Raw genomic sequence first — 12892 nt, 5'->3', positions numbered from 1 at the left:
GTTGAAGCTGCATCTATCCGGGCAAGTGGGGAGCATTCCGTCACATGTCTAACTTGTGCCTTGGAGATGGTGAACAGGCTTTGGGGGGGAGTCAGGAAGTGAGTTACTCAGTGCAGTATTCCTAGCCTCTGACCTGTTGTTGTCACTGTGTTCAGTTTCTGGTCAATAACAGCCCCCAAGCAGTGATGGTAACATCACTGATTGTCAAGGGGCTGTGGTTAGACTGTCTCTTATTGGTGATGGTCATTACCTGGCATTTGTGTGGTACAACTGTTACTTAGCACTTGTCAGCCCAAGCATGAATATCGTCTAGATCTTGTATTTGAACATGAATTATTTTAATTAACAGACTTCAACTTCACTGCAAATGAAGTTGCAAATGGTACTGAACGTTGTGCAATCATCTGTGAATATTTCTACTTCTGTCCTTTAAAATGAAGAGAAGGTCTTTGGTGAAGCAGCTGATGGTTGGGCCTAGGGCACTACCTTGAAGAACAGCTGCAGAGATGTCCTGAAGCTGAGAAGACTGACCTCCAAAAATCACTTCTTCCTACGTACCAGGTATGACTCTGGCTAGCAGAGAATTTGTCTCCTGATAGCCATCGTTTTCAGTTTTGCTAGGGCTCCTTGATGCCAAGGGCTGTCACACTCAACTCACCTCTGAAATTCAACTCGTCCATAAGGACTCATGGTCTCCAATGGATGTTTAGTAGATGTTGGCACATGTCTCAACATAATGAGTAATTCTCACCAGCCAGCAACTAACGGCCCGAGACCACCACAGCTCAAGATTAGGATTCTTGAGTACATACCTTTTACTAATGTGCTGCAACACTGATTTGACAGATACTTCCTGAACAAGTATATGCTATGGCATAATGCAGCTTCTGAGTGCTTTTTATGTGGCACGATGGTTCACAGTGCCAGGGACCCAGATTCGATTCCACCTTTGGACGACTGTATGGATTTCCTCCAGGTGCTCCAGTTTCCTCCTACAATCTAAAGATGTGCAGGCTAGCTGGATTGGCCAATGCTAAATTGTCCATAGTGTTCAGGAAATTGTAGGTTAAGGTCTGGATGGGATGCTCTGAGGGTTGGCGTGCACTTGTTGGATTGAAGGACCTGTTTCCACAGTGTAGCAATTCTATGACGATGATTGGTGCTATCAGCTTTGTGGACTGGGAGCATTGCTAAGCAATGAAGTTCCTATTTGCACTGAGGAATGGTAATAAGGGGTTAATCCTGAAATGTAGCAACTAGGTGACAACTTTTTAGATTTTGTTTAGACAGCAACTAATCACCGAATCCTAAATAATGTTTTCAAGACTAGCAGACATTGAAATTATAACACAGAAGCAGGGTATTCACCAGCTTCAAGATCTCCACCCCCTCCCCCCCCCCCCCCCCAACCACTGCATCCCAAAACCAGCCCAGCTTGTCCCTGCCCCTCTCACCTGTTCTTCCCCTCACCTATCCCCTCCTCCCACCTCAAGCCGCACCTCCATTTCCTACCTACTAACCTTATCTTGCCCCCTTGACCTGTCCGTCCTCCTCGGACTGACCTATCCCCTCCCTACCTCCCCACCCATACTCTCCTCTCCATCTATCCTCTCCTCTATCCATCTTCGGTCCGCCTTCCCCTCTCTCCCTATTTATTTCAGAATACTCTCCCCATCCCCCTTTTCTGATGAAGGGTCCAGGCCCGAAACGTCAGCCTTTGTGCTCCTAAGATGCTGCTTGGCCTGCTGTGTTCATCCAGCTCCACACTTCGTTATCTCGGATTCTCCAGCATCTGCAGTTCCCATTATCTCTGATCACCATTTATACAAGCAGTTCATTTTGTCCTTGTAGTTCCCATATCCCTCACTACTTTTCATTTAGCTATCTGTCTAAACATAGAAACTGAGCGCAGAGAGAAGGAGGTCATTCAGCCTCTTCTGCACTGGTGCTTTAGCAGAACAATCATGCTTCTTTTCCTGCTAAACTCGCTTTGTAAAATGTATGGAGTGAACTTCTACTGTTTTTGTTTGAGGTATAGGGTTCCAAATCTTGACCAGCTTCTAACTGAAAAAAGTTTTCACCTCATTTCTAGACATTTTGCTAGTGATATTGAGAATGTGACCTCTAATTATTGAAACAGTACAAATTCAATTTCACTGTGTCCATCAAAACCTTTCAACTTGTAAACTTCTTTTGGGTTAGCACAAACTTTTTTGTTCCAAGAAAAGTAATCTGAACTTGTCCAAACTTCCTAGATAACTGAAGTCCTTCATCCCTATGAACTACCTTTCCAATATTTCTAAATCCTTTTGTAATAGTGTAAACTTCAGAATATTAATAACTTCATAGATTAAGAGAAGCAGCAATATCTCTGTCTGGAGTAAACTATTAAGGGACAAGGATAAACTGTTATACAAGACGTGAAAGCAATTAGCCATGCTTGGGAGAGGAGGGGTCAAAGCTATATAAAAGAAACTTTTTTAAATAACTGCTTGATAAATGACTGTCTTATGCCACAAGGACAAATAATTGCCCTGTAGAAGAATTTTAGGAGTTGATCACAGGTAAGCTGTGTCTTCAAACAGACAAGCCAATGCCAAATATAACAAGGAACAAACAGCTACTGTCAAGAAGGTAAGCTGCATACTTGATTGTTCCAGAGCAGTAGTCAATATTTTAGATGAGAGAATCTAAAGGATTATAAATAATTTCATACCACAAACTTGACAGACAGAAAATTACATAAGAATTCAGCTCCAGGATTCCTCTGGAGTAGAACTCCACAGAACAACACTATGCAAGGATTGAACTGTAGACATCCAAACATAGACTTTGTTGCTTGCAACTGTAGTTGAATTCCATTATGTCATAGCCAAGTTGGGTTGTGAGGCTTAACTTGCTCACTTGAGGGGTCTTATTTTGCTTGCTGCATGCAATAAAGTTTAAAAAATTCTTTTTGTATTTGACTGAGAGATTTCTTAATAAGTAGCTGAATTAACAGAAGCTTGTGATGCACTTCATATCTTTCTTGAAATCTGGTCCCTAGAATTACCACAATGCTGCAGATGAAATCAAACGAGAGATTTGTGAAATTGTAGCATGATCACCTCTCTTTTGTATTGTATTTCTCTATTTATAAATGCAAGTAATCTAATGCATTTTTAACTAGCTTGTCATTTTGCCCTGCCGGAGTTAAGATTGTACGTACACAATCCATATCGGCACTAAGATCATTGTGACTTTTTTTGGAAATTATAGATACACAAATTCTATACTCTGATGAGCAGAAGAAGTTCTGAAAAGCTGAAAGTCAACCATTATATGCCACCATCAGTGCACTATAGGAAATAAATGCTGTCATTCCAAAAGCACGCAGCTGGTCCAGCCTCCTCAGGGCCTTTGGTGGGGATAGGGTTAGAGAGGGACAGAGGCTAGCGATCTCACTAAATTTTGAAGGACAAATAGCTGGACTGGTTGACACCCTGCAAGGCTTCGAAACATTGGTATCTATAGCAAGACTGAGCTTACATTATTTCAGTATGAGCTTCCACTCAGCATCCACAAAGTGGGTGGCTTTTGTTGATTCTGTTAGTGTACCAAGGAGTTGTCCACTCAATCACAGTACTAAAGATGGTCTTCAAGCTTTTTGTTAAGTGCTGTGCCAGACTGTTGCCCTGAAATTGCATGTAGGCTTTCTGGTAGATCTATGAATGGACAAAAGTGGTCATAGTAATGACTTGGATGAATGACGTGAACATACTGTTGTCCAGTTTGTTGATGACACAAAAAATAAGTAGAAAGGCCAGTGATGACAATGGCACGGAGTCTGCAGAGAGATCTGGACAGATTACGTGAGTGGACAAAAACTTGGTAGATGGATAATAATTGTGGGGAAAAATGTGAAATTATGCACACAGGAAGAAGGAAGGAGCTAAATATTATTCAAATGACAAAAGACTGCAGAAGACTGAAGCACACAGAGTACATAAATCACTGAACGTTAGCTACAATGTCAAAATGTAAGAGGTAACTGGCATTTTGGGCTTTATTTTAAAGGGAATGAAGTATAAAAATATAGAAATCTTGGTAAAATTATACAAGGCATTACTTAGACCACATTTAAAATGTTGTGAACAGTTTTGGTGCCATTATTCAAGGAAAAATATACTGCATTGGAAAAAGTCCAGAGATAGTTCAGTAGGTTGATTCCAAATATGGAAGATTTCCTAAACACAGGAGGTTGAGTCTGCACGCATTTGGAGTTTAGAAGAATGAGAGGCAAACTCTATGAAAAATGCAAGATTCTTAGAGGACTTGACAGGGTAGATGTAGAGCAGTTGTTTTCCCCTTGTGAGGCACTGTTGTGCTACCAGTCTTAACCTTTGTTTCACAGTTCTCTCCCTCTAAAAATAAACCCAGTGTTTTGTTTGGTTTATAATTAACTTATTAATGTTATTAATAATTTGTGTATCTGTACCCTGCAAAGAAGTCAACTTTTTTGTTTTTTTTAATTCTTGGTTATGGACTCAAATAGAAAAAGGACAATTTTAAAACCTGGGACTGATGAAGGAATTACTGTTCTTTTAAAAACAAGTTACTGTACTGTAAACTATTGAGTTTACACTGTTTTGTTTTGAAAGCAATAGGGAAGAAGAGATAGCTACATCGCAGAGGTGTTTGGATGTGAGAATATAAGAGCTAGGAATAAGAGTAGTCAATTTAGCCCTTAACTTTCTCCACCATTTGATACAATCATGGCTGATCTAATTTCGGCCTCAACTCCATTTCCCTGCCCATCCTCGGTAATCCTTCAACCCAACACTAACTAACTAACTTCCTTCCTTCCTTTCGCTTTCGCTCTCGCTCTCTCTCCCAGCATCCACCACATGCTGGCGTACTGAATTCCACAGATTCATGACCCTTCGAGGGAAGTAATTTCTCCTCATTCCTGTTTTACATGTATTACCCCTTATCCTAAAACTAGATCTTTCATTCTAAATGGTCTGACGTGATGGAACATCTTTTCCATGACTACTTTGTCAATCTCATTTAGCATTCTCTACACTGTACTTCAATTAGATCTCTCATTCTTCAAATTCTAGAGAGTATAGGCCTCCCTTTTCAATATCTCTTCAAAGACAAGCCCCTCATCTCGAGAATCAATCTAGTGAAAACCCTCTGTACCCGATACAATTACATCCCTCCTCTAGTAATGGGACCAAAAATTGTATGCACTACCTGAGATGTGGTCTCACTGATGCCTTGAATAGTTGCAGCAACACTTCCCTACTTTTATACTCTATTCCTTTAACAATAAATGCCAAAATTCCATTTTCCTTCCTTATTACATGCTATGTGTGCATACTAGTTTTTTGCATAAAGACACTGAGAACCCTCTGCACCAAAGCATTCTGAGGCTCTCTATTTAGATAATAAGCTGCCCTCTATTCCTTTGATCAAAATGGATTTTCTTACACTCATGCATGTTAAACTTCTACCAAATTGTGAACCATCCACCTAGTATTATATAACAATTTGTAAATTTCTTATTTCCTCATTGCAACATACTTACCCATTTATTTTAGTGTCATCTGAAAATTTGGCTATTCCTGCATCCAGGTGACTAAATAAACTGTATATAGTTGGGGCCCAAGGGCCAAACCCTCTAGTATCTCAGACTGAATATCAGACTCCAATGACTGAAGCTACTCATTTCCCATAAATTACAGACCCATTACAACTACCTAATTTCTCTATAAGGTCTATCTATCCCAAATCCCACAATTTTCCCTGTTACATTTGTTTTACTTGTATTTAAGCCAATCTTCCCATTTTTGATTTAGATGTTTGATTTCCCTTTTGTTTTTGGTCTGTATCTATTTTCACAAAGAAAGAAAGTATGCATTTAATAAATTTGCCATTTACTTTTTACCTATTACAGTATTATCACCATGCTTGTCATCAATAGGCTATTTCTCTTGGTGATGCCTTTACATTTTGAAACATACATTTATCCATGAAGGTGGTAGTGCTAGTCACTAAGGCTGTATTGGAAGATTGTAAATCATCAATTAGATTTCAGCTCGAATATACCACCTATTTCTGAACATCACAATTAAGGGAGGATCTTAAAACCTTGGAGAATGTACAGATGTGGTTTACCAGAATGGTACCAGGGCTTAAAGGTCACTTAGTGACTAGAGTTGAAATATTGACAAAAATTGTAAAGATTAATAATTTTATTAACCAAGATACTATTATCTGGAATGCATTGTCTGACTAGGTGTTGAATGTAGATTCCACATCTCAAAAGGCCTCTGTTTTCAAATTCCTTCATGACTTTGACCTTATTTCTGAGGTTCCTCCAGCCTTATTAAACTCTATGATTTCCAGTACTTCATTAATCTTGGACTTTCCCACAGCCCCTTTTTAATAATTCTAATATTATTGGTCGTGGTTTCAGCTGTCATGATCTTAAACTCTGAAATTTCCCAATTAAATTTCTCCATCTCTTTTGCTTAATTGGATTTTAGTTAAAACCTACTTCCACCTGCCTTCATATCTTAAAACAAAAGCAAAGAACTGTAGATGTGGCTAAAGATCCGAAACATAAAAAAACAAATTGCAGGAGAAGTTCCGTAGGTCTGGCAGCATCTAAGCAGAGAACGCAGAGTAAACGTTTCGAGTCCAGTAGCCCTTCTTCAGAACTGCCTTTATATCACCTTCTGTGACTTGCTATCACACTGTATTTCCTAATACTCCCGTGGAGAGCCGAGGGACGTTTTACAGAGTTAAAAGTGTTGTGTGTGTATACAGGAGTTGTTGCAAAGGGGAAGAGAGAGAGAGAGAGGGGAAATAGCAGAAGGACTGGTCGAAACGTCGGAAGAGACTGGGTCAAAATCAGTGAAGAAATACGATTAGCTTTAACATTAACTTTTAAGTTTGTTTTACGTTTATGTAAGTTATTGAGTGAGTTGTACTAAAATTGTTAACCTTTTCGCACTCTTACCTGTACTTCGTCCGATCTGAGGTGAGTGCCAATAATAGGTAGTTGCGACCTGTTCACGTGACGCGGAGAATTGGCGCGAACCGGAAGCTATCAGATGTCCGTTAGGAGCACGAGACGGCCGCGAAGCTGTCAACGAATTTGGCTCGAGTGGGCAGCCTGACCCCTGACCCCCACGGAATGTGGATCTGACGGTCACGGAGAGCCAATCGAGAATGAACGAGTCGGCAGTGTCATCCTCAAGGCCAAACAAGCCCGGTACAGCAAATGTTTTTATTATTTATGGAGCTGCGGTTTGGGCTGACTGAGATTCGGGGGCCGGCCGGGGTTCCGGGGGAGTAAGCGATTCGGAAAGGAGGGGAAGCAGGGAGGGTCTGCGGTAGTGAAGAGAATTTCTGATCGGGTCAGTGAGGAGCCCAACTCCTAAATTTACCCATTATAAAACAAAGAACTGCGGATTCTGGAGATCTGACACAAAAGCAGAAATCGCTGGAGAAATTCAGCATCTGAAGAAGGGTCACTGCACCGAAAACATTAACTCTGCTTTTTGTTCATAGACACCGCCAGACCTGCTAAGTTTTTCCAGCATTCTCTGTGTTTGTTGTTCAAAATTCTAATCCGCTGCTGTGGAAGTAATTATCTTTATGGTGTTATGTAAATGTTCCCGCGTGATTTCAAATAATGTCTGACTGTTAGCCTTAAACCACAGCTCGCTCGTGGTCTGGAAATTTGAGATCCCCACGTCAACCTGCTCCCTGGGTGAAGACTACGCACTGGTTGGCATGGAGAGGCACATTCATAGCCAATTCAGATTTTGTACAATAAAACCAATAAGCGTCAAACTACGTCGTAAACCTTCACTTTTCATGTTTTTGAGGCGTAAGGAATGGACCGACCGGTTCATTCACTCTGAGTAGTGGGTCTAAATAATCGAGTTAAAGAGTGATGTAATAATGTCTGGAACGGCTTTTAAGCTGACAAGAGCGCAGATAATTGTACTTATCGCGATCTGGAACCGTAGTGCCGAATTTTCAAAATGGACAAAATGAGTGCTGATCCTCCGGGTATTGGATGGAGACAAGGACAAAAGTGAAACTGAGATTTTGAATTCGGTTCAAACACATGAAACGCAAGACTGAAATGATCCTCGGGCGTTCATTTACATTAAATTTTATTCTGCAGTTGGTTCCATACATCGTGTCTACATGTACTGAAGGTAAATCTATCAACTCCAATGATGGCTTTGTTTAATCTGCACCGGAACTAACAGCAAGTGACTGACCTTCAGTATTACAGCGACAAAAAACGAATACATTACAATTAATAGTTTCATAATTAATATAAATAGAATTAAATATGCTTTAAATAGCAGCTGGCACTGTCTGTACATTAAGGGTTTCATCCGAGAGTCGAAATTGTAATCAGTCTACAGGTGGGACACTACTTGTCATCTGTCAGAGTTCGTGGAGCAAGAATCAGAGGAGTGCATTAATTGCGGGAAGGTCGATGAACAGGCGGTACCAGCAGTGTTGCTCTCGGAGTCAGACCTTGGGATAAAGCGAGAAGACAATGAACTAAGCAATCTACACTCAGGACGACAGATCCAAAATCTGAGTTAAATCCAAAACATCGAACTGTTGGATGAGAAATTTAAGAGATCTGATTGCATTGAGTCAATTCACTTTGTTACACGAGGTTTTTCATATCAAGAGGGCAAATGAAATAATGATCTTCACCTCACTGGGCTGGAGTACAACGTAGTAGAAGTTGTAGCTTTTTAGAGCTCTGTGTAGACCCCATCTGGAGTACTGTATTTAATTCGGTTCTGAACATTGGACTTTAAGGAAGATAAATTGGCACGTGAGGTAGTTTCCCAACTCAGTGGGTTATTTCAGAAAATAAAACTCAGTCCAAAGTAGTCTAATTCGAGGTCTGTTTAGTAATATTAAACTATTCCCTTGTGGGGGTGACAGATTCATCAGAACTGTATTTTGCCCAAATGGGTTAAACATTTGAGGAGAGGTTGCATAGACTAAGCTCTTATTCCTTTCAATATAGACAAATAATTGGTGATCTGATTGAGGCACTTAAGGTTAAAAGACTTCATAACGAAGAGAAAGAAACCATTTTCTGTGGGAGAGTTCAGATAAAGAGGGCATAGTCCTAAACTTAATTCTAGGGCAGCACAGATCTGTAACAACTTCAACAAGTGATTGAAGCTGGGAATGTCAATTAAAATGTTCAAAACTAAGAACAGATTTTTATTTGGCAATGATAGTCAGGAACAAAGTCGGTAAATGAAGTTGCCATACAGCGACAAAACTGAAATTGCTGGCAAGCTCAGCAGGTCTGGCAGCATCTATGGAGAGAGAAAGAAGAGTTAATGGTTAGGTCCAAGTGACCCTTGTTCGAAACTAATTGTAGCTAGGAAAAGATTGGTAGACATCTGAGGCTGGGAGATGGGGGAAGAAATAAACGGTGGGTGGAGATGGAGCCCAGAGGGAGAGAAAAACAGTTGGGCAGACAAAGGAATCAGTAAAGGCCAGCCTGGCAGAATTAATAGCTGCTAATGGGTGCCATTAATGGCTGACAATGGGTTGGTTGTGGTAGCACCCCATTTAGTGACACTATCAGGCGTGTGGACGTTGGGGCAAGGGCGTAGGAAAGGGTGCTCAAACCCTAAAATTGATGAATTTTAGGTAATTTCTTTTGCCGCGGAGAGACTGGGCCACGACCTTGTCGGGTGGACTTGTCCAAGGTGCTGAAATTCAGAGCTTGAGGTGATTTTGCGGGTTGATTGTCAACATTTTGGAATGTCTGAGAAGTGAACACTATGGCATTCATTTGCTGAAATCAATCCGTCTTACATATTTTAACAATAGACGAAGAGATCGATGCTGTCTGGGGCAAAGATCAGCAAAACTAAGCAAAATATTGCGGGAGGTGGAGAGATCTGAAGTAAAGAGAGAAAATGCTGGAGAAACCCGTCAAGCATGGTAGCGCGCGCGCGCGCGTGTGTGTGGAGGGGGGAGTGGGGGTTTGGCAGGGTGAGAAAAACAGAGTTAACGTTTCGAGCCCCCATGACTCTTTTTTGGAATTTCACTTCCCCTAGCACTTTCTGCTTTTATTTCAGTATATAATTAGCCTAGAGCTAAGTTGGAATATGAAGACTGTTTAAAAAGGTATGGTGAAGGTGCAGGAATTAGCTTCACTGCCTCTACCAAACGCACCGTCACTGTTCCCTTACCATGGACACTTGACGATGAAAGGGAAAATGTGGGGGTAGGGGAGCTCCGATCTTAACCTATCAATTACTTGCTACCCAGCCTAATGGGCTATTTCAGAAAAATAGCTCAATCCAAAGTAGTCTAATTACAGGTCTATTTAGTAATGTTAAATCACTCCCTGGCGGTGTGTGGCTGCATGCTATATCTTTGAGTACTCCACTATTTACGTGAACCATTCCAACTGTAAAAGACATCATCAATGATTATCTCAATCGTTTTTACCTCTAAACAAGCCGCTAACAGCCCAGATCGCTCATAGCCCCGATTCTGTCCAGCTTCGCTCCGAAGCAGGGCCGTGATTTCTTACTTTTTCTCTTCCTTAAATTATTTCTCCGCAGAAAATTATTGCGGAGGTCTTTCAGGACACGGTCCAGGACTGCTTCCTGTTCGGTAGATTGCCTCTCCATCTCTCTGGCATCGCGGTCCCAGGGAAGCTCCAGATCGGACAGGTCTGCGTTGAATTCGGAAATAGAAGCAGCTGGCGGTATATCTTGTGCCTCATTGTTCAGCTCGTCTGAGGGGAAGTACTGTCCATATTCATCTTCTAAAAGTCTGGATAAGGTCTGAAAATAAAATAAATGGATGGGATTTGGGGATCAGATCTTACTGTTCACAGTCATAGATTTGATAGGTTTTGGGATTTGCACCGAACACAATCAATATACATGGCAATATGATTAGAATTTGCAGTGTACAGCTCATCAAACGCTGGAACATCAGCCAAGTAAATGTAGCAAAGAAGCCGTATAGTGCTCAAGTTAGTGACACATCTAGAAACCTACTCCTTCACTGTCTATTGTTGATTAGTCATGCGAATGCTAGTCGCCGGCCCCCATCGACGATAGCTCTTCTGCGCTTCAATTCACTCACGCATTGTCAAGTAAGCAATTAAAACGTTGTGTTACCTGATTATTAACCGAAGACAATGAAGGTTAAAATATATTACTGATCTCGACTGTGTCCACTCCTAGCGGGTCAACAATACCGAAGTGGTCTGAGACCACTGCAGCAATTGGTCTAATTCATCAGCTATTGCTTACTTTTTCAGCTGTGACCTACCTACCACAAGCGAATATGTCGTCCTTCCATTAACTTCTCTTACCTGGATGCTATCATCTGATCTTGGTCTGGCTTGGGCTTGGATCAGGAGCACAAGCAAGAGCCCGCAGTAGAAACTCGTTTGTCCGCTCATCTCTGATTTAAAATTGAACCACTCTTCTCGAATGATTAGCTTCTTCACCTGCCTCCTCCTTCACAGCCTGCTTCTGTGCTTAGACTCTGGGTCTTTTATTTTCATTTTGGCTGACGTCATTCTAGTGAACATGATCCCAAATATTAATTAAATCATCTCGTTCCGTCACTTCCCTCAGATAAGTGGACACATGGCCAAGTTTCATTTGTTCATTAACTGATATGATTTAATTATGGGATGGGTTATTTTTAATCTATATAACCTCAGTTGCTCACATGAAGCCATTCTGACGACAAGAATTAATATTTTAAATAGTTTGAAATCAATTAGTGTTCAAGTCATTGGGAAGTATTTGTTATCTTCAGGTTTTCTGAGTGCACTGAAATGAATGCAACCATCTCATTGTCCAGTTATGTCCTGACCTAACAGTTGGCTTTTTACATTAAAATAAACTGCTCAGTAAGATTAACTCAGAAATAACTGGTGCAGGGATCTGTAAAAAGACAGCGAGGAATTTCCCATTTTGTAACTAACTGCTTTAACAATAAAACAGTTGATCATAATAATCTCTTAATTAATATTCACAATATATAACGACTTTAAATCACTACATTTTCTGCATATTTCAAAAAACAACACGGTATATCCAGTAAACATCTTCACTACCTGATGCAGTAGTCTGAATGGCACCGATAGAAGCAACAAATCTGTGAGAAGTATTCTCTGCATTAAGTGGATGCAAGGAAAGTGACATTTTAACAGCTACCTTGCTCAGAAAGAATCAGATTCCGGTACTGATTTGTAGCAAGTCTGTTACTTCCCGTGCCGTGACTGACGGGGTCATTGATAGTTTAAGCATTTTAAATACGACTTTTATGTAAATACATTGGCAACTGCTACGAATGCATAATAACAGTGACTACAAAATGCGTGTTTATTGGCTGTGGAGTGCTTTTATGCGTCTGGAGGTGTTGCAAAGAAAGAACTCTATTACTTTGCATGTATAGGCTTTGAATTTGTTCGTTGTTAGCGACGCACTGATTGGAAGCAGAACAACAAAAAAAACTCGGTGTTTTAGTGAAATGGTATCATGATGGAAGCATGATTTGAGGATACATGAAATATGGGTTACACGCCAGATTTCATTCAGTTTACACGTACGCTGAACCTGTGAGAAGTTAACAAAGTCGCATGGCTGTGAGATGTGACAGTGAACATCCTTACAAAAACCGTAACCTTTTAAAGAAATGACACTGGAAACCACAACGCATGGCTGCGTGGAATTCTTTTGGGATTGTGTCATTGCATAGCAGATTACACTGTAGAATGCGGGAAGTTCTATAGAACTGTCAGCTATCTGACAGGAGATAATTGGATGGTCGAACCAGACAAAGACTAGTTGCTTCT

The 12892-nt window shown here is 40.8% G+C and overlaps 1 protein-coding gene across 1 annotated transcript; it reads right to left on the bottom strand.

Annotated features, from left to right (window-relative positions):
- Positions 1–8160: 8160 nt before the first annotated feature.
- Positions 8161–11581, bottom strand: LOC125466696 (C-type natriuretic peptide prohormone-like). Its single transcript, XM_048561577.2, has 3 exons — positions 11396–11581; positions 10516–10856; positions 8161–8553 (listed from the first exon to the last, which is right to left on the bottom strand). Exons 1-2 carry the CDS (start codon positions 11483–11485, stop codon positions 10530–10532), a joined length of 417 nt encoding a protein of 138 aa, XP_048417534.1. The 5' UTR covers positions 11486–11581; the 3' UTR covers positions 8161–8553; positions 10516–10529.
- Positions 11582–12892: the final 1311 nt, after the last annotated feature.

This window comes from Stegostoma tigrinum, chromosome 28 (assembly GCF_030684315.1).
Source record: "Stegostoma tigrinum isolate sSteTig4 chromosome 28, sSteTig4.hap1, whole genome shotgun sequence".
Lineage (NCBI taxonomy): Eukaryota > Metazoa > Chordata > Chondrichthyes > Orectolobiformes > Stegostomatidae > Stegostoma > Stegostoma tigrinum.
This window is presented reverse-complemented; position numbering and strand designations above follow the sequence as displayed.